We start from the raw sequence: 25,409 nt of genomic DNA on the forward strand, positions 1-25,409 counted from the left end.
GAAGATTTTATAGTATTCACTTTTGCCAGGTTGAAGATGGTTCTGTTTTATTTTGCTTTATCAGTGAGAAAGGGAAGGAGGTCATTGCGCTGCTAGTCTTCTTTCTCTCACAATCTTACTTCATCCTGAAATTAGATGTTTATCCCTGGGCAGGTTTTTACATAGTTCTCCATTTTTTCCAGAGTCACTTGCCTGTTTTATAGTAATAGCAGGGTACTTGAATTTACCTTCAAGAACCGTATGTCCTAGCTTCATTAAAAAGAAACAACAACAAAACAAAAAAACTGTGCAAGATTCATGCAGGATTACACAAAGTGCTGACAAGTGAATTGTATTTTTTGTGTTCAATTCCAGGGCCTAAACCCCAGGACTGTCCTTCTCTCCTCTAAATTGGTTTTGTGATTGTGTACTCCCTTTTCATGCTGTAGTGGTGGTTTTGGTACAGAGCCGTTTGTTTTCTATTCAAATGTCTAAACTTCAGTGGTGCTTATACCTTTTCAGAATATGTGCTTTCTGCAGCAAACAGTTCATGGTTTCATGAACAGATACTGAAAGCTTAAGGAAACTGCTTGTCTGTTCAGTTGAAAGAATTTTGCTGTACTATAAGCCGTTAAACACTTGGACTAAAGAACAAGCTTTATTTTGTAATGCAAGTGAGTAATTTTCCTCTTCTACTTGTTTTCCTATTTCTGAGTGTACAGATTTCAACATTGCTTTCCCAAGGTGATGGGATAATGCAGTGAATGAAAGTAGCAGGTCTAACAAAACCTCGTGACCTGCAAACATTCCCTTTGTCCAGCTTTCCTTTCCTGTACAGGGAAGCCACAGAGATTGTTTCCTGGCCCTCATTTTTTCCAGACTTTGTAATTTGTCTTTTATCTACAAAACTGGGGGGGGGATAAATAACAGTTATTTAATCTTACTTGTTCCGAATGGTTGCCTCGCCTCTAACGATTCCATTTGCACAGGCAGATACTTAGCAATTTCAGTAGTATTTATACAGGCTGACATTGAACGACTGTTGCTTTCGCTGCGTATGACAGTATCGACTAGCACAAAATTGTGGCTGCGCGTTAGCGTGCAGTACGTGTCGATGCAAACCCATTTAAGCAGCTCGAAGTTTTTTCTCCCTCGTCCCCTCCCTGAATTTTTTTCGTTGCCCGTCTTACCAGCAGAAGAGCTAAAATAATTACCTGCAGCCTCATTTTTCACTTTACTACATGCAGATCCTGTGCGGTTGGGCAGCGAGCGGCTGACTGGGAGGGGCCTGCTCTGATGCAGCACAGGCATATGACAGCAGTAGCAGCAACAGCAACCGGAGCCCGTCGCCGGGCGGGTTTTGCTGCAGTACGCTGATTGCCACTTTACAGCATCCAGCAAGATCCCCAGCAGCAGGCACTTGGAGGAGACTCTGCGTGGGCACTTGTTTAAGGAGTACCTGACTAAACAATTGGGTTATTCTTTAACTGCGGGAGAAGTGCCTGTATTCCCTTCACGCAAGCTCCCTACTGGCTTTCTGCATTCATAATTTATCGGAACCGTTTCTCCCTCCGTCTTTCTCCCATTACTTCTTTTTCTTTCCTTTTTTTTTCTTTTTTCTTCTTTTTTTTTCCGATCGTTATTCGCCCCCCCGCCCCCCTCCCACCCCCAAATCTGTGCTGCATCACTAGCTCTCATTATGCTGTGCTCAGTAGCCCAGTGTGTTCTCCGCCTCTGCTAGGCAGTGGCAGCATGGATGGTGCTCTTGTGACGACCTCTGCTGATGCTATCAGTCCACTGCGGATAGGCATGCTGAGTAATCCTGCTGTAAATGGGCGAGGACACGGACACACGAAAAATTAACCACAGCTTTCTTCGAGACCACAACTATGTGACTGAAGGTAACATAAATACTGTCATTATTCTCTTCTTGCGTTGCATATTCTATGCCAGGAGTGCACTGTCATGTTTGGAGATGTAGGCTGTTCCTTTTCTTCTTTATTTTTTTATTTTTTTTTTAAAACAGGGAGACTTTCAAGGCGTTTTTCTCTGTGATATACCAACAGAATCTGTTTGAATTTGTTAAATCCCAAAGGCATTATGTAATGCTACAGCAGTATATGAAACTATACGGGCTGAAGAAGGTCTTGCATTGTGCTGAGTTTCTGCTAGTGAGGTGTGCAGCACCTGGCATTGAATGCACAGTAGCTGCAATGTGGAAGATTGGAAGCAGTTGATTACTTAAAAAAAAGGTGAAAGATTTGAGAGTGCTAAAGTGAGAGAAATAATCTGTAAAGTTAACTGTTTGCTGGTGTAATAAAGGTTATGCATCTCATTTTGGTAATTATAGCCTGAGCATCACAGACATTGCTGAGTTGATTGTTCCCTAGAGAACTGTATATGTTTAGAAGGGATATGTAAGCATCATCTTTTGAAATACTGCTGCCTTCTGTCCATCCTCTGTGTATGTGCAAGGTACATGAGAAAAGAAAATGTACCTTCATTTTAAATCATTCAGTGGCTGGTAGCTTATTACATAAAAAGGAATTTTTCTGCAGGTGACACACATTAAATGCTGAGAGAATTACCTTGAGACCAGTGAAATGGTTGGGTCAGGTACCGATCCATATTTCCTTGCCAGAAAGTTGGTCTAAGAGCAGGCCATTTTAAGATTGATTGATTGATTGAACAGGAGAAATGTATTTGTAGGTGTTTGACTTTGCAAATATATTTGTGCGTGCAGAGTTTTAACAGCACTTTCCAGCAGCAGAAACAGTACTTCAGTGTAGGCTTATATAATATGAACATATTTAACATCAGGGTCAACCAATACTACTTGAGACTCAGTGTCCAGATTCTGTCGTCATTTGGTCAATGCTCAGTCACTTAATACTCCCATGCTGCATCCTGAAATATGATCAGCTGATGCTTTCTTGATTATTGATGATTTGCATTTTTTTAGAATGTGGAAAACAGCAGGATGATTTTACCATACTGGGAACACAAAGCAGTTTTTTCAGAAGAAAAATTAAAAATGCTGTGTACTGTAACTGTTCCCACTGGCTGGTGTAATTGTTTGCTAATCTTGCCTCTAGGAGATTCTTTGCATTCTGGTTCATGTTTCAGTGCATTTTTTTAATTTGTTTTGAATTTTTGGTTAATGCTTTTTGTCTGAATGATGATTTATGTTTTGAGGTATAGTCACCTGTAATAACATTTGAAGAAACTTTGTCTTAAATTTATAAATTTATGCCTTAGATTCTGCAAAACGAACAATATAATTACTGCAGTGTACTTGCTACACGTTGAGATTCAGATGTATATTTAATGGGCATGTGCAGCTATGTTAAAATTTGGACTTTCAAGTCTGTCAGTTTTGTAATCTGAGGAAAAGAATCCCTTGTGGATTTTGCAAATCAATATTCTGTTTTTTATATTATGAGTGTTTTAAAAATTAGATGGAGATTTTTAGTATTTTTGGGGACACTGCTGATGCAAGTGTTAGATTTTCTCTGTTTTATCTTCACTTGATATTTTGATTAGAAGGACTGGATGTTCTTCCGTGATTGCCCATGGAGTGGCTTGTCTAAAATGGGTCAAAATATACCTGGAATATCAATGTTGGCCTGTATTTTATTTTCCCTGTGATGAGAAGTTGTCGTGAAATATGTTGGCATCTGATTTTGAGGTAGATGAAGTATGGGAAACCTTCAGTAGCAAAGTGTTAGTTCTTCAGCTCTGACTAGTGTAATGTTTTTTGGGAATGCTCAGTTGGTCAGCTGTAATAAAAGTCTTCATATCTGTTATACCTGACATTGCCACGCCTTTTAAAAGACCATGAAAATCATGAGGGAATGGATTTATCTGTGAAATTTTTCCAGGGACACCTTCAGCTCAAAGCAGACCATCACAAATTTTAATTTCTCCTTGATTTACTTTGTTTAAAATGCATAATGAATACATAAGTTAAACTGGTGCTTAAAATGTTTTGTTTGTTCTGTTTTGTTCCTTTTTTTTTTTTTTAAACTTTGTTTAAAGATTTGGCTTCATGAAACAACCTTTAACACTTCTTATCTGTAAAGGCCTGAAGTCCTTTCACAGTCCTTGCATTTGGCCCTATGAGATGTTAGTGCTGCATGTATGATAGTAACATATATATGGAAATGCAGTTGCAGGCAGTAATGTGTTACTTTGTTATATTGGAAAATAATTTCATTGGGGCCAAACCCAAGTCTTTTTGGGGGGGGGGTCTTTGGCCTTGGTAATCCACTATTTACAACAAAGAAATACTTTATATTGTATCCAGTATATAGAGAAGTTACTGATTCATTGTTGTCTGTGAATAAATACAACTTTATCTTCTTTTTTCAGAGTTTTAAAATCTTGGTAAGGGGTGTCCTCTGTCCTTGCTGCTTCATGCAGTAGACTAAAGTCATTTACAAAAGGAGGTATTTCTGACCTTTATATGCACTTTTTTCTCTCTGTGTCCTGAGGAAAGTAAAGCCAACAATGATCAAGATTATGTGGGTTAACTGTAGTATTGCTTTAGTTCTCTTCCTCTTTTACTTCTTCAGTGATTTAAAAAAAACCCCAAACAAACCCCTGACCCCCCCCCAAAATCAGATGACATATGAATTCACAGGGTATAGGAAAACTGTGAGCCAAATCTGATTTGCTCTGCTCTCGGTAGTGGACCGAGTGTGTTCCTAATGAAACTGCTTGCTTGAGCAAAGTTGAATTTAATCTCTTTGATAGGTCATTATTTTGTAACATTGGGGTTATCTGTATCAAACATGACTTTACCTTGACTATGGAAAATTGAATTGGTTTTTAAATCTCAAAAATGTCTTGATTTGATGGTTGATATTTTACTGTTGACATTATACTGTTTCTGGCAATAGGTGTTAGAGACACATATGACAACAGTGACTACCTGGACTTGTTTCTCCAGTTACATATGCATATCTGCAATAAAACCAATGCAATAAAACAAGCAGGACTTGAATAATTTTGTCATTGTAAGTCTTAAAAGTATGTTACAGTTTTACAATGGAAAAAGGCAATTTAATTCCAGCAGCAATATACAGTAAGTTTTTCAACAATCACTTTCAAAAGTGGTTTTCGAAGGAAACTGCTTTAATTGGAGTTGTTTGTATGGGGAAAACAGAAAAGACCTGATAAGACTTGTAAAGAAAGAGAGGAGAAAGACCTGAGGCCTAGAAAATGTGACCTGTGAGGAAAGATTGAACTTTTTTATGTGAAAGTGGTGAAACACTGGGATATATTGCCTAGGGAGCTTGTGTAGTTTCTATTACTGAAGTTTTTAAAAGCAGGTGACAGAGATGTCTGTAAGAAATGACATGGGGATAGCTGAGCCTCCCGCGGGGCAGAGGGATGGGTTAGATGACCTCTGAGATCTGTTCAGGCTTGTGATTCATTGCCGAACTGTGTTTTATCTTTATTGCCTTTTGCAACCCTGCTGTGGGAACCAGCTGCCCAGGAGGGGTTGGGTCAGTAAAATGTTTTATTTCCACAACACCTTTAGAAGAACTGAGAAGAGAGGAGAGGCACGGTGTAACATGGGAAAGAAGATGGGCTGGACAGGAGAAACATGATTCTTTGTTACTTACAGGCAAAGTCTGTTAGGGGAGATGGCAAGAAAATTGTGGACAGTGAGTTGGGGGAAGGGATAAAGGAGGGAAAAGGCTTGTGTGCTTTTGGGGGCAGAGAATGTCCTTCAGTCTGAGAGTTTCCTTGGCGTTACCTGCGCTTAAGATTAACGCTAAAACTGACAGGACTGCTGATGTGCTTTGCTGTCTCAGGACCTTGGGATTAGCCACGCAGGATCTGATTCAGAACAGTGAATTGTGTGGTATGGTTGCTATATTCCTGGCAGGGGCGGGCAAAATTTTGGGAAACAACGGTACTGCTCCTTTGATCAACTGCACTGTTAATTCAGTTACTGTGTATTTTACAGATTTAATGACTGACAGAGAAATAATGAACAAAATTCACTATTCTTACCAAACTGTTTTAAAGGATGTGATTTACTTCCATGATCCCAAATTTATCCAGAGAAATGCTTCTGTGGTGGCGAAGACGTTCTGCAAATCGTGTGCAGACAAGTCTAGTGTATCGATTCATCCCTGCCTCTTTATGGATTATCCCTATTTTGGGAAGAAATCATAAGTTGCTTATCCTCTCAGTTTTCAGAGAGAGTCAGGTTCCTCCCTTGGTCTAGGCCTGCAAATTCAAGTGAAGCCAGTGAAGTCGCACAGGTGCAGAAGCTGACCTTCACTATCTAGTCATTTATATGGCCGAATGGTGCAGATTGGTTCCATATGGCTTAACTTCTATTAAAAAGTTAATCATGTTAATGGTGTATTAACCTACTCAAATGTGATATTTGAAGAATAATGAGAATTACCAGTGTAGTGTAAAACATATTGAATCATAACCATGTGAAACGTTTATTATAGAGGATGAAAAAAGACTTTTTTTTTCCCCTAATGATTTTAAAAGAAAATCCCCTGCAGATAATGAACACAGATTTTGGGGGCTTTTTTTCCCTTAACTAAAATTAGTATCTCTGTTCTTTATTAATCAAAGTTAAGGGAAATTATCCATTTTAATCTGCCAGGAAGAAATTTAGTTATGAACTTGTCTTTCATAAACATCTCAAATATAATTTGAATGAGAGCTGACTACCTGAGAATATTGGATGAATATAGCAAACAGGTCCTGCTCTACTGGCTCAGGCTCACCATCAATCTAGTCTGTTCACTTCTGAGAACGGCTGGTAACAAGGTTATTAAGAAAAGTGCAGGAGGTAACTCTTCCTCTCTTAACCTCTAGCAATGCAGGATTTATGTTGTGAATATTGATGATTTTTATCTTTTTACAAAACTCATTTAGAAACAGTTTTAGAATGACCCTATAAATTATTGCTCATTCTTATTCTAGTCACTTGCGTTAGTTATTTTTTTCCTCAAGTCAAGTATGAACAGAGGTAAACGTTGTTAAAGCATAACTTTGCCCCTTGTTAAACAGGATATAGTTATGCCTTTTTGTGCATGGATTTGGTTCTTCTTTCATTCACAGTGCTATTCAGATGAATGTTGTGGGTAGCCTTGAAGATTTGGATTAATAAGGTTTATTCCATCCAAGTGATGTTGCTGACTTTGTAATCTTTATTCATGCAGCTTAGTTGGGAGAAGCCATGGAGGCAGGGTTAGAGCACAGCTGTCGCACTGGCTTGCACCGAAGCCCGAAACATTTGCTCACCCACTCAAACCTGCATCTGGATGTGTGGTTCAGCATGCAGAAAAATCAAACACTGGTACTACCCAAAGCTTGGATCTGCATAGCACAGATTTAAGGCAACGTCCAGTATGGGCAACATGGGGCAGCAATTCATTCAGGCAAGCCTGGAAAAAGCAATATAGATTTAGCCAAAGTGAATTACACTGTCAGCAGTGCTTGTCACTATACAGTACCAGCTACACATTCAAAGTACTCCATAGATACAATTTTCATGCTACATCTGTTATGTACTCATAATATCATAATCTCTATTTTACTTGCTAAATCTGCTGTCTGAAGAAATCGTAATCAGGAGTCGGATTAGGACAGTTGACCCTAGACTGGGACCTTGGAGTTTCTTAATTTTCTGTTCCCAGCATTCCCAGAGAGCAGGGACATGTTAGTGTTAACTTGTTACTGCCTCCTGAAAAGACATGCCTCTTCAAGGAAGGTGTTTGTTTAAATACTGACTGTTACATCCTCCTAAGAGAGCACTTCAAGCCACTCTGAGCTGCAGGACATGCTTAAAAGGCATGGAGTTAACTTGGTTTGGATCTCCATTTAATGTCATGCCTCCACGTGACAATTATTCACCAGTGTCACATATACCTGGTAAAATGTTACCAAGTGTGACTAAACTGGGTTGCAATCTTCCCCGTTTGCAAAGGCATAAATCTCTAATGCTGGAGCACTGGTTTTGTTGGTTTGCCCTCAGGGACCAATGGTAACCTTGGCTCTCTTTGCATGCATATATAATTGACAGATGATCTCCCACTCAGTAACTAGATAATAACTATACATAGTTGCTGTGTAGTGTTAGAGGTCCTGGAGAAGTGAGTAAGATGTATTAACAAAGAAAACTGTCTAGAATATTAGCTACATGATAAACAGGCCAAGCTGCTTCCATGACAGCAAGTACGCAGAGCTGCAAAAGAACCTGACTGTAGCAATCTGGGGCTTTTCTCAGGTGCCAGCAGTGTCTGAGTGGCACCAAAAGACCAGTTAGCTTCAGCAATTTAGCCTGTATACAGTTTATTCATACGTATACTATGATATATAGACAAGTATGGACTAGAAACATTATAAATAGAAATGTTTTTAGTATATTTAACTATATAAATACTATATGCAATAGATTTAGCTACATATAAACCTTAAAAATGGAAGTTCAGGAGGTCAACAGTACGGTGTGTGTGTAAGATAAAATGCAGGTGTAAAATGTGATCTATGCAAGCTCTCTCTCTGTGCCAGATTTCTTTCTAATTGAAACTGACAATTCAAAAGCACTGAATAATGTAAAACTAAACAACACCATGCAGGTAGATTCAGTGTCATTGTTCACCACAGGAGCAGTTTATTTAGCATACTCATCATTATGGAAAGAAAACTGTACTTTGCAGTATATTTTGTTTTCAACATAGGCCTCAGACATTTCAGCAATGTATCATATATTTAAATTGTGAGTTTAGAGAATAATAGATGTGGTTCTTACATCAGTTTAAAATGTGAAACACGATACAATAACACTGAATATTTTATAATAGAAAAAGGACTGAGTATCTTTTATTATAGCCTTAAAAAGGTAATCAATCATTACTGCTTATGTTGTGTTACTACATCATTAGTAGTTTCTTTGAGACTAGTAGTCTCAAAGATCTTCCTTCCACAGTTTATTTCATCCACCATAGTAAGGCTTTGTATAGAGGAGTATATGCTAAGAGAAGGGAAGGTATTTGCTGGCTAGTGTCAGTGTAGTTGTTTTGGCCAGGGAAAAGATGGTAGAGTAGGTAACTATCTCAGAAAATTAGAGGAAGTTATTATGGAGATTTTTTTGTTTTTTAAACAAGAAAGGGTTTTAAATGCACTTCTAGCCATATTGAGGCACTTGGTCAACTATTTCTGTAGTTCTTAGGTTAACGCTAAGCTTGCCTTTAGTAATGAATGTGGTCTATATTACTGGTTCCTGGTGAAAGTTCCCCAACTCTTTACCAAGAACAAAAATCCCACTAGCAAAGCAGCCTTATATATGGTAAGAGTTCTTTTTCTCAGGAATGTTTCTTTGCTGAAAAACTATTGTACCTTTTATTTTTATTGCCTAAATGCAAATGAGAGCAAACTGTATTTTGCCAGTGCAAATACAAGTAATAAAAATGTACATTAAGAAAATGACTTCCAAATAAAATCTTTCAGCACAACACATCATGCAGTTCAGTGACTTTTGTGAATTATTAATATGACAGGGGTTTGGGATCTGTATTGTTAAATATAGCAGTGCTTTTTCTTTCATATTTACCAATTCATCTGTTTAAAAAAAGACAAGAGAAAGATGGAAACATCTATGTGTAATATAATGACATTTGTGTGTGTTTTACTTAGGAGCAGATTACAGAAGAAAGTAAAGGACTGAGAGTTGGTTTATTATCCTCTAATTCTAGTTCAAGTCAAGTCTGAATAGAACTTAATTAATTGTCACCTAAATTCTTCTTGTTTGTAATGATTTTGTTGTTCATGTGACACAGGCGTTGCAAGTAGTCCATGACTGTGCAAATAACATCATTTGCATAAATTCTGAGGTGAATGCTGCCCTGTGATAGTACTGATTGCATTAAAGACAGCCATAACATGCTCTGCTTGTTGGGCCAGTTTCTAGTGAAAAATAAAGACCATCAGTGTTCATTTAAAAATAAATGATTGCTTATTTTCTTATCTTTGTATTTAATTTTTATTTCTCTCTAACCTAAGACTTTAAATGAATATTTCACATAGAATAAAAGTAGTTCTTAAACAGTGAGCTGGTCACCAATTTTCAGTAATTTATTTCTAAACTTTTATCCAGTCAATGCAACCTTACTTTCTGTTAACTTTGGGAGGTTTCAATTTATCATAGAACTTGGCACAAGGTCTTTAATAAATCTTTCCAGGGTTTTCAAATTTATAGCTGTAAATCAGACTGTCTGTCATTATTTCATAAATAATTTCTGTTAGAATGTCTTTATTTCCACATCGTGATATGATAAAAAGAAAAATTAAACTAATAAATTCGGTAAAAATAATTAATTAGTAAAATTCACCCAATAGGCACAGTGGACTGGTAAATGCAGGGCAACATTGGCTGCCAAGGTAGCACACAAGACTGTTATGCTACATGTTAATTTTGACACCCTGCTTGATTTGACATCTTCCATTTCTGCATGCAGATCTGTGATACGGGAATAAGCGGTACAAGAGGAAGTCAGATGTGTATTCTGTAGTCTTCTTTTGAATGGAAGATTTAGGTCAAGTGTATTCTCTTTAATCAGCAGTGAAGCTCAAAGCAGAATTCACATATGCGGTGTCTTTGAAATAGTTAGCTGTGACTTATTACGTGTCTTACAGAAATTCCTAGAACACCTGATGCTAAGAGTCAAGTAATGGTCATACGGATGGTGGTGCTTCTCATTGCTCGGGTGCAATATGAATATGATTTGGTGCATGTTGTGTGCACTTGTGCTTTTGTATGTATGTTACGCTTACAGAAGTTTTGTGGATGACTGCTACTACATGTTTTCTGGTGTGTCTGTATTCCTTCCAGTTGCTGTGCTTGAAATGTGAATCTAGAAGTATTAGTATGGCTATGTAGAAGTTTCACCATTGGGAGATGGGACAGTAAGAGCTTGTATGTAGGGCACTTTATGTCTTTCAGGTCCCATATAATTCACAGACTATTTTGGTCTATGTATGTCAGTGTTTGCTGAACGGGGAAGCGAGACTTGGTCATGACTGGAGCAAAGCTTTCCTTGTACCATGGGTATGAGAAACAGTGTCCCTCCATTCCTGATCTTTCCCATTGGTGGCGATGAGCTGCAGTTTTCTGAAAAATTGATTACTTGGACATGGATTTTATTTTCCAGGGTTAGGTATGTACTTAATTGTTAGATTCAACTTTTCTGTGCTTCCAATTGCAGTTCAGGAAAATGGATCATATAAGGTAGAGGCCTTTTGTGATACTGTGTAAACGTTACAAAGGTGCTAGATTAAGAACAAGTAAGTTGCATCCATTAGCAGTAATGATATTGCAAACCAACTAATTATATTAAACATTAAGATTGACTACCTGCAAGAATTTACACTATGTCCAAGTGAAAGTTTTTAGTTGCTTAAACTTTGAACTGTCCTGCTGAAATGACTGCAGAGCATGATTTGTATGGAGTATAAACAAATAGTTTTTTGTTGTGTTGATCTTTCCCAGTTTTTTGGTTAGGTTGAAATACTGAGAATGTTTATTTTGCTTTTTCATACCTTCAAATTAATTTCAAGGTATTTTAAATTTGGGGTTTGGTTTGAAACCGCTTGTGGATGTGGTTCTTGGCAGCAAATAGTCTGTTCTCCAGAGGAAGCTGTAGCCTTGGCTGCCCACCTTCCTTCTCTGCTACTGTTGGAGCCTGTCCCGTCACAGGGGGAGTATCAGCAGAGAGGAGACCAGAGTGAAAGTGGTACTGGTTAGCCCACCAACCTAAGAGTCCAGCTTGTTCAGAAAATGCCATCAAACTCGTCCTGTTTCTAGTCCCTTGCTATTTGTCCCTTGCTAGCAGAGAGGGAAATATCAGACCTGCCTGCTCCTGAGAGCACAGGTTGCCCTGAGCAGTGCTGACTTCCACAGGTGCTGAGTTGCTGTCTGTTGTCAGGGTCCCATCGCTGCTCCATGCAAACTGTTAAATGTGTGCCAGAAGAAGCGTTAATGTTTTGGTCAGTGTTGTAAAAAATAGCATAGTAGTGATACTTACTGTAATGCTTCTTCAAAACAACCTTTTATAAGGCTGTTGTAATATTTATGCACAGTAGAAGGAAAAGGGGAAATACAAGCTATAAGTATATTGGAAAAATGTTTGACAGTTATCCTGGATATACCTGGGAAATGGTAGTGATAGCAGTAATGTTAAATCTGAAAGCGGAAAGCTTTGATGCTTCTGCACTATAAATAATTACTAACAAAGGTGATTGCCAATGCGAAGAATTGTTTGCAGAGGGATTCATTTCTGATTGTTAAGTGTAAGTATATTTAGACAGAAAACGATTTTTGTTCCTGAAAGCCAAGAAGTTGGTGTAAATTGGAGGAATTAGTCATTCGGACTCCTCAGAGCAAACACCAGCCTGGTTATTACAGATGAGACTTGACAGATGTAGTTATATTGAGGTTAGCACAGGAAGCTATTCCTTTATTTTACATTTTAATGACTGAATTCAGTCGTTATGGCTGGCATATTATTGTTAGCAATTGACTTTACACAGTTTTCTTTAAAAAATATACAGTTTGGCAGTTTCCTCTCCTGAAATGTTGCAAGTATTTCTAAGCTCTTAATGTCCCTCTTTCTAGGTCAGCTTGGATGCAGAAATCTCCATTCATAAATTGGTTTGTGCTCATGGATCTTCATTGTCCAAGACAGTAATGCATCCAGTAATTCCAAACACTTTTGAAATTTTAAGGCTAAGTATAAAACCTTATCTGAATTTTGCCAGGATTTAAAATGTAAATTTCTATGTTAAAAATGCTTTTAAATTTAGAGCTACCACTAGCCATTTTGACTGTCTTTAAATCTGATTTTTCTGACATATTCATCTGTCAGCTACCATTTCTAAAATGTTGTTTCTTTCTGCAGCTTGACAGATTTAGAATAACTTAGAAGAGCATACTAGTTCTGCAGTTTTACATTCTTTGAAAGACTGTATCATAGGTTAATGGGGTCAGTATTTGAATTAACAAGTTGTTAACTGAAGATGCCTAAAATACATGCTCTATCACGATAATCGAATCCAAATAATTGAGCTTGAGGAGGAATAAAGGGACATATTAGAGCCTGCTTTCAAAACTGAACAATGAAAGTGGTCCTGTTCTTAGCCTTTTGCAGTGCAATCCAGAAATTGTGACTCCAAAATCTGAGGTTTTCTTGTGTAAGTGAAACCCTGTAAGAGTTTGCAAGCACGATCTATTAGTTAAATAGTCCTAATATCTACATCCAAAATGAATAAAAGGTAGCTAGATAAGATTTGACTACATGTGACAACAAGAGATACCTAAACATTTTAACAAGGACCTGCCATCATGGAAGAAACCTGCCACTAGAAGAGGTGCAACACAGTTCTAGCAAACTTGAGCACAGTTGTTTCACCTAAAAATAGTAACTCCACCAGTTTGCTCATCCTGACAAGGAATTTGGGGAAGTCTTGTGCTTTATCTTGTCAGTGGTGGTTCTCATGCATTTATGTAAAGAGTCATTGTTTTTTACGTTCCTTGTTCTGTGAGAAACCTTCTGCTGGTGCACAGGAAGATTTTTCTTTAAGTGTTTTCATTTTGTTTTTCAAAAACTGCTTTTACTGATGGAAGGATGAACAGAGTCTATTGACAGAGTGCAATAGTAGCACGTGGGGCAGAAACAGAGATGAGGCAAAGCACCTGTTCATCCTAATAACTCTTAAAAGCAATAACCCAACAGTTCCCTGAAGCTTCTATCAAATTTGGAATCCCCAGAGCTCCTGGGGCTACCCAGATCATATCCATGGACGGTCCATTTCTTCTTTTGAAGCAAGGTGCTTTAAAAACTGTCCACTTTTGATGTGTTTCTGTAAAATAACTGATTGTTCTGAGGCCAACTTGTTCCTGCAATTCTGTGAGAAAGTCAGTGAAGACATGGTCTGGCCTCCCCCTCTGAATGTTCTTTGTATAAAAAGAGAGGAGGAGAAAATGATTTCGAAAGTTTTTATTAGCTTACGTTTCAGAAAGGAGAGACTTTCTGCGTTGCAGACAAACTAAACACAGAAGTTAATGTTAAAACAGAAATGCTCTGGAAGTCCAGTAAATACGTGGATAAGCGTGCAGATTCTGTCTGTGCTCCATTTGCTGCTCCTTTTCCTGCTTGCAGCGTATCACAGTGGTGGTGAGTACGCCAGCCTCTCAGTGCACCCCTGAATTGCTGCTGCTACCAGCCCAGATACAACATTGGAAACATAACAATCACATTTTTTACCCTTAATACTACTTGTAAAGTTTAAGTCTTTAATAAAGTTACAAAAAAGCAGGGTTAAATAACGAGCTCTGTGCTGCCATAGTTGGTCTATTAGCAGCAGCCAAGCCTACCAGGGTCTTCAGCTAGTTTAAAGCTATCTAGGTCTGTCTGTACCCTATATCATCTTTCCAAGTTTTTCTTCTGTCACTGTTTCTAATTGAGGTGAATTTCATCATACCAGTGTTTTTGGAAGGTCTCAGTTTACCATCATAAATACTCCTGCCTATATTGTATATTTACCACAATAAATGTGTTGTAAGACATGAGCTATAGTTTATCTGTTTGATATGTTTTAACTCACAGGTAGCTGCTGTTTTCCAGAATATGAATCTCAGATCCAGTGATGTACCACACTTGAAGAGGAGGAAGGAGGATATGCTGATCAGCTCTTACAGTTCAAAATTTGGGCTGAATCTAAAATACATCTGTTCTTCTAGATGTCTGACATGTGGTCAAGACTGGAAATTATGTGAGAGTAAGGATATTTTGGGACTAAATATTTCACAAGAAAAATTTACATTTTCCCCTGGTTCACTCAGCCTTCAACCCAGGCAGCAGATACTTTCTTAAACCTAATGGTCTGCCTTTAAGTCCCCTTTCATTTCCTTCTGGTATGTGTCTTCATGCTGCTAAAGTTCCTTTGATCTCCTTTTGGCCACTTTCCAGACCATCTTTTAATTCCTTTTGTGAAATTTCCATACCAGCTTTAATTCCTGCCAGAAGGCAACTGTTCCATCTCTGTTCAAGCAGGGCCCCAAAGCTTTAAATTCTCAACATGTCTCTCTGGAAGTAATACTCCCTGCTCAGACTTTGGAGAAGTCAGGAATATATGTAGATCGAAGCAGTGCTGGGGAGATAAAGAAGGAGATGGAAATATAGTCATTCCTTCCTTGACTAAATAGTTCTCTTTCCATTTGCTGCTTGACTTGATTGTAGTGATACTTGGCTTTTATCTGCAGTACTTGCTACTCTTCAAGCTCCAGAAATCTTTATTAAAAAAAATGGAAATCCAGCCAAAACCATAACTCATTTAGCACTCTCTGCCAAATTGTTTCTGCTCTCTGTGCTTATATCCATTGAATCTTGTGAGTGCAAGACCTGGGATTGCCACTCAGTACCATTCTTTTACTGTCATTAAAAGACACAGATGTGACTCAAAATCATCTTGGATTTGGAGTGATTGATTAATCTGTAGATGACCCTCAGGTGCAAGGGGGGGGCCTTTTTGAAATTTCAAGAGTCCCTACTTCTACACCATTCCACTGAAAAGGAATTTCTGACTTTGGAAGGAGGCCTGGCAGGCTTCCTAGGTAAGGTCCTAGTTAAATAGGTTAGCATCAACAGACTTGTCTGAAGAATGGGGTCAGGATTTTACCATATTATCATAAGGGAAAAGCTAGGGGTGTTTCCTTTTTTAAGTTTACCACTCTACTATAGAACTGGAAGTGACTGGAAATAATGGAAGTTGTATGAAGATTTTTATTTTTTTAAATTCAGTTTTATTTTTTCTACTCTGGTAGGTTTTAAAAAACTGAAATGCACCACTTATTTTTGTTAGGGCGCTAAGATCCGCATTTGCATCACAGAGCAACAACTTCTTCTTTAAATTCCTGAGAGATTGTTACAGCCTTTATGTAATTGTGATTTAGTATCCAATCAAGTCTATTAAGAACCTGCCACTGGCTCGACTGGGATTGGATCAGGGTGCATGGCTTTGCATAGCTGTACTCTATGTACATATTGTAAGTCCATAAAAATCTGTCTGTATATACAAACCACATGTTTTGTTTGTGCTTTGAGAGTCCCAAATTTAATTTCTACATCTATTTTTTCTAATTACTTTGTACAGTAACCTTAGTTACCTTTGTCTTCAGTACTACATTATATATACTGTAGAGAGGTAGTATATAACCCCTGGTACTGGAAGAGGTTTTGTTGAAGAGTTTATCTGACTCAGTGCAAGAATGGATAAAGTCATTGTTTACCAAAAACCTTTCTGGGAATCTCAGTGTCCTGAAACTTCAGAGATTCACTACCATTACTGGTTTTGTTCTGTAGGACAAAAGTAGGTAAAGGTGGAAATTCAGCCTAACTTCACTGTATTCAGAAATCTTAGATCTACAAAGCTTAGATTTTCTACATACTGTCAGGAAATGTAAGTATATTCTGCAGTTTCACACGAAAGAAATCGTAGGAGCTGAAATTATGTGGATTTGTTAAAGGTGTTAGTTAATTTTCTTAGGGTTTACTGCATTCCTGTTCACCAGCAAACCGTATGTTTAGCCTATTCAAACTTTATTCTTTAACCAAAAGAACAGATTTTCCATAGTTACTATAACCATAATTTGTTAAATTTAGGGTACAATTAAAATTATCCTGTTGAATACTGTGACCTTAATACTGTCTTTGAAAGTTTCGTTAGGAGCTTAATGCATTCAGATTTGTAATAACTTAGGTACAAACCCGTTTCTTTTTCTTTGACCTATTTGCCTACTCCTCCTATATGATTTACCCTTGCTGCATATTGTTTTCTTTTAAATACTGTTATGTCTTTGCTTGAAGCAAAGCTACTGTCCAGATATTCTCTTTGAGGTAATGTTGCTTCAGGCTACTTTTTAACTTTCTGAAATGCAAAGTAACTGTAGTTCAGCTTTTAATTTTATGCCTTTTTCTTCTTTTCAAGAATATACTGCTTGGACACATTATCCGTTTGTTACTTAAAGGGCTGATAGATGTGTCCAAGTTGTATTAATACATGTTGCAATAGAATTCAAATTAATGCTAACCAGAAGATCTTCCAATGGATGAGTAGCACAAAAGGTATAATTAAATCTCTCTGAAAAAGATTACAGGATATTTCATGAATGTCAGTAACATAGTTTCAGCCCATAAATAAATTTCTTTGTTACAGATATTTTTCAGGGTTATCTCTACCAGAACTTTAAAAAATGTACACGTCTCAGCAAAACAGTAATTCTTCCCTTTGATGTGCCCATTTGCATACTTTTGGGTTTGAGCTTATTTGTTAGGTTCATATTGTCCCCCTACATTATGCTTTTACAGCTTCCAAAAAGTTCATATTGTGGTAGTATAATAATGACACAGTGGGTTTTTTGAGCTACGTGCAGAACATTAGGTAAATACTTAATCTTAAGCTGATGAGAAGTCTTCCTGTAGTCAGTGATTACTGTTAAGAGCATTCCAGAGTTCCTTGGTTGAGGCATTACCTCAAAGATTAACCCACTATCAAGGAATAGACTATGGCTGGAGAATTAGCACAGTTGCATTGTCGGGAAGGAAAAACTGTGTGCCAAATGCAGAATTAGTCACTTTGATTAATGAGTCTTAAAAATTGGGGTTAACTTTATCGTAACCTGGTTCAGTCACTTGTGGGAGTGTATCAACCTCTTGTGGTCAAATCCAGTAAGCTGTAGCAAAGAGGTGAGTCACCTTTTCTAGCTCTGGGTCTCTGAAGCACACTTCTTGGTGCAAATGTTGTGTCTTTGTGCTTTGTTTGGGTTAGTGACAAAGAAGGGGGCATAATGATCCAGCCCTTTGAAACAAGCATTTGTTTGCTTAACTGTGTTTCTGTAGAATCTCACATTGCATTAGACACTCAAAGTTTGTTAGTTTATGTCTCTGAAAATATCATGGCAGATGAGCAAGGAGTGGAGGCTCAGCAAGGGGATTTTGTTCTACAGAACACCAGTGTTTCATGTCTTACCTCTACAAAATGTCAGTTTGTATAGAAACGGTGTATGTGGGACAGGGCATCTGCAAGTCTGTCGTCCAGTGTCTCACTGGAAGCACGATCTTGCCAAAATTATAGATCAAGTCAGCTGTGGATTTGTATAGCTGAGTCTTGAAAACCTCCAGGGATGGAGATGCCACAACCTCTTTGGATAACCTTTCCAGTTCTGCACTACCGACCTAGAGAAAAAGCCTTTCTAAGTAGCCATCTAAACTTACCAAGCTGCCACTCAGTTGCTTTTGACCTTACAACATCATGCACCACTACCAAGGAGTGTTTGGCTCCATTGTCTCTGTAATCCCTATCAAGTAGTTGTAAACTGCTATTAAATTGCATTTAGCCTTCTCTTCACCAGGTTAAACAAGCCCAGCTCCCTCAGTCTCTGCAGATATCCTAAGCACCTGACCAACTCTGTAGGTGCTAAGGACTTTGCTGGATTTTGCCCAATTTCTTCACTTCAGCTGGGGGGGATTAGAAACTGGACACAGTGTTTGAAGTGTAGCCTCATCAGTGATGAGGAGAGAGTGATTTCCCTCTTTCTACTGGCCACGTTTTTCCTAGTGTTAGCCCAGCATATGGTTTGTTGATATGAGCCCACTGTTGACCCATATTCAGCCTAGCATCCAGGATGACCCCAGGTCCTTTCCAGCTGGGCTGCTAAGTTGCCAGTTGCTTTTCAGCCAGATGTGTGGAACTCTTCTGCCCCAAGCACAGAATTTTGCATTTCTCCTTGTTGAACCTCCTGAAGTTTCTCAGGGTCCATCTAGATTCACACAGATGGCATTTTTTTGTTGCTTTACAGCCATTTCTTGCCCTCCCTTAGTTTGTAACTGAGAGGTGAAGCACTGAGTTTGTACTGCTAGTTATATCACTATGGATGTTTTTAGGTTGGCAGTGTCTTGCAGTCCACAGTGCACAGTGAATATACACTAAGCTTGCATGGCATCAATGTGAATTTTCAGTGTTTTTTCCATGAATCAATGTAAGTTTTTGGCTACCTTCAGCTGACAAGATTGTTTGAAATACACCAAAGAGCCTTAGACATTTCTGGTTCATGAAAGACTCGTTGATTCTTTTCTTAGTGAGAAAGATGGCATTTTTATCTAATACCTCAAATAGCAACAGTGGGAATTGCTTTAGTGTGCAGTGGACTTGAAAGAAATCAATATTCTTTTAGCTTGTATAAAAAAATCATAGGTTCTTAGCAAAGCCATAGCATATAGTATATTGAAACTGTCGTCGTTCCTTTTTCTGTGGAGACTACCCATTGAGGTTCAGGTACTAGCAACATCACTTCTGGATATTGGAATGTAAGTATGGGCTCCCTAGCAGTGATGACTAACATGATTCAGCTGCAGGTGCAAATTGTCAGGCTCATTTTTCTTCACCAGCTATATGTTTGTTGGGGAGACCCAGGTGGGACTACAATCCACAGTGGTACTGTCCTCTTAGACATGCAGTTATGAGAAAGGTTATGTTCAAGCACCACCTGAATATTGTCACTGGGTAAAGAATGGAGATGAGGAATCTGCTGCTGCAGCCATAGATGCATGGATTCATTCATCTAAAGGTCCACACTATGGACTTCTCACCATTTCTTTTTCCAGTCATGGAGACTGGAAGGTAGGTTTTCTTCATTTCTCAAAGGGAAAATGAGCTGTAGAAAAACCAGTGATTTCCATAGGACTCACAGGAAAATTTCTGGTGGACCTGAGAACTAAGTCCAGGAAGTATATTACAGTCCTTACGTACACAGTAGATTCTACCCAATATTTAAACAAGGAAGAAGAGGGGATATTCTAGCTCGGATATGGTGGCAGGATGTGAGTTCATCCTAAAAATAGCATGTGCTTTCTGTCATGGAAGAGCTTTCTGTTTGAATTGGACTACTCTCTGGATCATATGTCTTTCTCCTGTGGCAAAATTGTTTTCTTTTTTTTTTTTATTCCATGAACTACTCTCCCACACAGTCAAAGTGATCCTACCTTTTAGAAATATCCTGTGTGGTTGAAGAGCCTCTTGAAGTGCTTGGATACGTTAGGCCAACATAGAATGTAGGGGAGGTTTAAGAACGATAGTTAACTTGTAGGGAGAAAATCAGGAGGATGTAAGGAAAGGCTCTTTGAAGGATTTAATGCATAAGGTTCTTGTTTTTGAATGCTAAGGCTTGTTTGTGAAAGAGAGGTAGGTTACCCTTGAAGTGTGAAATGCTTGGCATTTGATGTTTTTGTAGATTACTAAAGCAAACAAACAAAAATCCACACTGTGACTGTTTCAGCTCTTGCTTTCAGTTGTAGCTTGTAGCTTTGTTTTTTTCCCCTCCAGTTTTAGCTTTTACCAGTTTGCATTTGAGGGAGGGTAAATGCATTAACAGTTGTGGTTTTGGGTGAAACCTGTTTCCACTAATGCCAGTCCTTCCAAGGATTATTAGAAACTATCCCCAAACATTTCAAAGTGTTTGAGTGCTTTTCTCTGTCTGGAGAAAGAAGTATCAGTGATACCTGTGCATTGTTACTGTAATATCTAGATTATTTATGTGTCATGGTCTTTTGGGGGCAGCTTTTTGGTGACTCTGAGAGGAGTTTAGGCAGTATGTAAAACCTAAGGTCATCAGGGTCCCACGATGATTGTGATTCTTTCTGATACTCCTAGTATTTTTCACATAAAGAAAAGGAGCAGATTTACTAAAATTCCTGTTAGTGCTTAGAATAATCACTGTCTTATGAAGCGAACAGAACATCTATCTGTAGTGCTCAGGACAGAATTAATTGTCCTATTTCTTTGAGCCAACATGCTGTATCTTATTTTATATTTAAATACTGGGTTTATTAAATATGGTATTATATATGTGACCAATTGTTATTATTTCTCTTGGAGATACCTTGTGCAAATACCTTAGCCGAAGTCTGTTTATAATCATAGTCCAAGGTAGCAGATATTCAGAAAGATGAACTGTTTTGTTGCTTTGAAGTGGTTAGTACATTGGAAACTGGGAACTTTGTGTAAAGAAAAGCAGTATACAATGGCAAATAAAAACGTAAAAATAAAAGTTAAGAAAATGCCCTGTCTGGCATCTTCGTTCAGGAAGTGAGTGATGCATAAGTCTGTTTTGCCCAAATAAGAAGTGAGCAATTCTATGTACCCCTACATTTACTCTTTAGCATACACCTAGCTGAAAGATTGAGCTTAAGTAATTGATACAATAAAAGTTGGGTTTGGTTTGTTTTTTTTTCCCCCTAATAGAGTTCCTCTGCCATATTTTTATAATCTTCATTTTCTTGGCTTGCTTTCCATGCTTTTCAGCAGTTCTGAATTATATATAAACCTCATGCATAGGCTTTGTCTTGTCTCTCAATTCACTTGCAAGATTAACGTTGCTGTTGACCAAAGTTAAGCAAATGCAATGAGGGCTGATATGTTTCCAATTAATTATTGGAAATTGTTCCTGCCTGTGAACATCAGTATTCAGTGCACGCTCCTACCAGAATAAAGTGGTTGGTCATTACTTTCCAATCCTCTGTGTCTAAACTTGACATTTCTTCCAACAAAAACCATCATGGTACTCCTGAAAGATACACAGACATCACTTTTGGAAGCAAACACACTTGTTTTAGTAAGGCTTTAGAGAATTGTTTTTGAAATTGTAAAACACTTCATCACCTCACTCAAAAGAATGATTTATTCATGTATTTCAGATAGAGGGATTTTTTTTGTTTTTATTCTCTCTCTAATGGGCGGCACTTTGGTATATACAAATCATTTGTATGTGTCATACTAAAAACTGGTGGCTGAAAACCATCATCCTAGCTGGAAACCATGAGGATAGTGGAAAGTTTCCTTTTTTCCTTTAGAAGTTGTCTTTGTTAGGATTGATTCTTGTGATAACCCTATTTAGATGAATGTGGAAGTAAAATAAAATGTCTCTGTGGAATGGGTGGGACAGAGGAAGCAAAAGAACTGCGTCTCTGTTAGGTAATTCATATGGTAATGGTTTCTGTAAAGGAAATGTGTAAAGAGCAGACTAAGAAACTTGCCATTTTGAAAGGGAGGACGAAGGGAGAGAGTTACCCAATGGGAAATACTTGTTCACATCAGAATTGAAAGATTAATTTAAACATTATTTCCTTATTTATTTTATTTAGGCTGTCTAGTTAAGTTGATTCTCAATCGCCATATCCCAGCTTGCTACATAGGTAACTGGCAAGAGCATTATCAACTCATGAACCAAAGAATCCAGCTTGCTGGCTGGGCAGACAAATGGAGCTCCACAGAAGATGTGAAAGTAATCCAAATACTTCAGTAGAAAATGGGTGTTCTTCACCACACCCCAAAATGTACTCGCTCGAAACAGACATTGTCAAAATCATTTCTTTTTCCTTCACTTGTAATGTGGAAGGTGCTGACTGACAGCCCTGGAAATTAAGTCCTCTATTTCTCCACAGGACAGGTATAGCAAGGGCGGCAGCAATGCAAGCTTCCCCACATTGTCCTGCCAATGTTCCTCAACCCAGTTCTGAAGAGGTGACTTCTGGAGGTGAGTGGGTGGAAGAGTCTCTGTCCATGCAGTTATTGCTGCCAGGCAGTGGTTCTTGCAGGACAGGCTGTTGGACGGAGACTGACCCCTTGTCTTGAATGAACCACCAGTCCTTAACAGATAATCACTTTACGTATTGCAAAGCGGCGTGGGCTGGATTCATTGACTGCATTATTCTGCTTGACTGCTGTCACATTTTGGTATTTCTTTGTGGTTGGATGGCACCTTTGCATTTTTTTTTTCTTTTTGCACTGTTTTGTTTTCAGAGACTTTGTTAATGCTTTATGTACACGTCTACAAAGTAGCATGCAAATAACTGAATGCAGTCTGGTTGTAAATGTGATACAGAAAAGCAGTTACTGGTGGCAGCCATGTGTGCAAGAAGAGCTTCAGAGCACTAGACCAGGAGGCATGCCTTGAAACACACCAAAAATTGATAAGAAAGTGAATGTTGGTTTCCAGTATCTAAATGAACTGTTAGGTTCCTGTTGTAAAGCCGTATCTTAACATTTTCTCTTTTCATAATGACTATGTAATTTAGATATTAACACCAATTAAGCTGGTAAACTAATGTTCTTTTTTAGATTACTTTAAAATTAATGAAATCTGCCTATCTAAAGTCAGACATGCAACATTCTACACTATGTGAAAGTAATGGATATGTATTGCAGTTACAATAGATAGTTGTCATCTAAACCAGAAGATATGTGATAAATTATGTGAGAGGAATTAATAAGACTGATGCGAGTTTTCAGAACAAAAATAATGAGTGCTCACAAGTTTGGCAAATGAATTCTCATATACATTCCTGGATTTATTTAAGTACTACATACTTAAAATACAGTGAGGAGTATTCTATTTTCACCCAAATTTACATCTCTTAAATATAGAAATACAATTGAGAAAATGGAAACAAAGGTTGAGAAAATGGAAACAAAGGTTTAGCAAGGCTGTTAGGTCATGGTGAATTACTTTTGTAGCTTCAGATGCTGTGTGAAGGATTTGCAATGACTTGATTGTCATTTGTAGTTGAGCCCCATAAGTCCGTTTTAACTCTCCTTCTATGGCTGTTTGTAAAAAGGTATGATAACAACAGAACGTAGTACAATTCAATAATTGTGTAAATTTAGCATTATTCCTGACTGTTTCCACAAGATCTAGAATAAGAGGAGTTAATGTTCCTAACCAGAATAGACTTCCTGAAGGGATTTCTTGCATTTTTTTACTGTAAAGGATATGAATCAGAATAGTATTCATTCCATATATAGCTAAAACAATTCCTGACTTCTTTTTTGTTAGGGTAGCAAGGGACACAGGATTTGGTTCATAATTAATACGTGTGATAGAGTCCTGTTGGGAAGTAATTTGAGACTGATCCATAAATTCATTTTGAGCAAAGAACAGTTTGAGGATCCTTGTCATGACAATATGTGACATTAGGTAATATAATATTAGGCATATTTGCTAATAAGTCACCTTACTTAACGTTTGTATGGTGCCAGTAAGTCACATGGATTTGATTTTTCAGCTCTTTTGAATGCAGTGCAGATTGCTAACCTTTCCTTTTGCTGTTGCTAACAAAACCATAGAGAGGTCCAGAGTTGGCCTCCCACACACCTGTGTGAACTGAGTCCAGAATTTCAACTCAAACCTGCCTCTGTGCCACATAAACCTTTGAAGATAATTATATTCCTTATCACAAAGCCTTTTTTATAATAGACTTTATTTTAAATTCAAGTACAAAAATACAGTTAAATCAGTGTCAGTACAAACACAAAAGAATGGTCAAAGACACCATTTTCTTCACACTGTATTTTATTCATACCGCATTCATCTTTCTGTCTCTCTCTATGCTTTCTGTGAATTCTAATTAATTCAGACTCTGATTTTTCTGCACATTTACATTGAATAATGGTGATCTAAAGGAGCATACTTGTAAAACAACGTATTACCCAGAGCATCCCAGACCATCATAATCCTCATAACCTTGATCCTGGAGTCCTAACTTTTATAAGTAATTCTGTTGATTCCACTATGACTGGTCACATGAGAAAAGGCTTCAGCATTCAGTTCATAGTTATAGATCCCTATCGTAAGTGCTTCAGTTTTATCACCTTTTGTTTACTTCCAGTTATGTCCTAGTGATTGTATAGACTCGCTGCTTATGTCCAAGGACTGGGAGTAGAGGAAAGTTAAACCAGTCCTCAGGGAGGGTATATAAATATCTTTCCTGAATTACAGTGAGTTGGTTTGAGGCTTCAGGCTCAATTCACAAACTCATTTTTCTCAGCAACCACTAGATAACAGCAGAGTTTAAGGGACATATCCAGAATTTTGGGTGAAGTGTTGGAGGTGGAGGTTGCAAACAAGGGATAAGCAACTCTTTAGGCTGACATTGAGTAATGTGTGGGCTGTGCATGGTCACAGTTGGGAAACCCCCATGCTAAAATGTTATTTGTTTCTTTTTTGTCTTTTTATCTGTGACGACAATATAGATCTATAGTTAAATGTAGGTGATCCAGAAGGGACTTAGCTTATTCCCAATCTTCTGGAGGTACCTCTTGAAAAGCGTTTCCCTAGCAGGTTTGGAGCTAGGGTGGAGTACGTCCAGCCGCATGTGATGATCTGGAAGGAACTGTGTAATGGTAGATTGTTCAAAAGGAAGCATTTATTTGATGCACTTAGGAATGTTTCATGTGTCAGCACTGGACTTCTAAAAATAAATGACTGAGATGCAGCAGAAGGAAATTCCTTCTAATCAAAACTTCATGTCACTGGCATCTGTAAGTAAAAGGGAGACTAT

The 25,409-nt window shown here is 38.0% G+C and overlaps 1 protein-coding gene across 10 annotated transcripts in view; it reads left to right on the forward strand.

Moving 5' to 3' along the window:
• Positions 1-25,409, forward strand: part of PPP2R2C (protein phosphatase 2 regulatory subunit Bgamma) — a 204,105-nt gene that overhangs the window by 57,473 nt on the left and 121,223 nt on the right. For 2 of the 10 annotated variants that reach the window (XM_030033494.1, XM_030032974.1), the window contains exon 1: positions 1,275-1,880. The exons of 3 other annotated variants lie outside the window; for them this stretch is intronic. Coding sequence is in view for 4 of the 7 variants with exons in the window: in XM_030032974.1 (XP_029888834.1) it covers positions 1,811-1,880 (70 nt within the window). In the remaining 3 variants the exon portion in view is untranslated. Of the gene's footprint in view, positions 1-1,273; positions 1,881-22,314; positions 22,407-22,514; positions 22,607-25,409 lie in introns of those variants that run through there. 5 more of the 10 variants (XM_030033056.1, XM_030032790.1, XM_030033143.2 and 2 more) reach the window with 5 other exon arrangements.

Source organism: Aquila chrysaetos, chromosome 1, assembly GCF_900496995.4.
Source record: "Aquila chrysaetos chrysaetos chromosome 1, bAquChr1.4, whole genome shotgun sequence".
NCBI classification, from domain to species: domain Eukaryota; kingdom Metazoa; phylum Chordata; class Aves; order Accipitriformes; family Accipitridae; genus Aquila; species Aquila chrysaetos.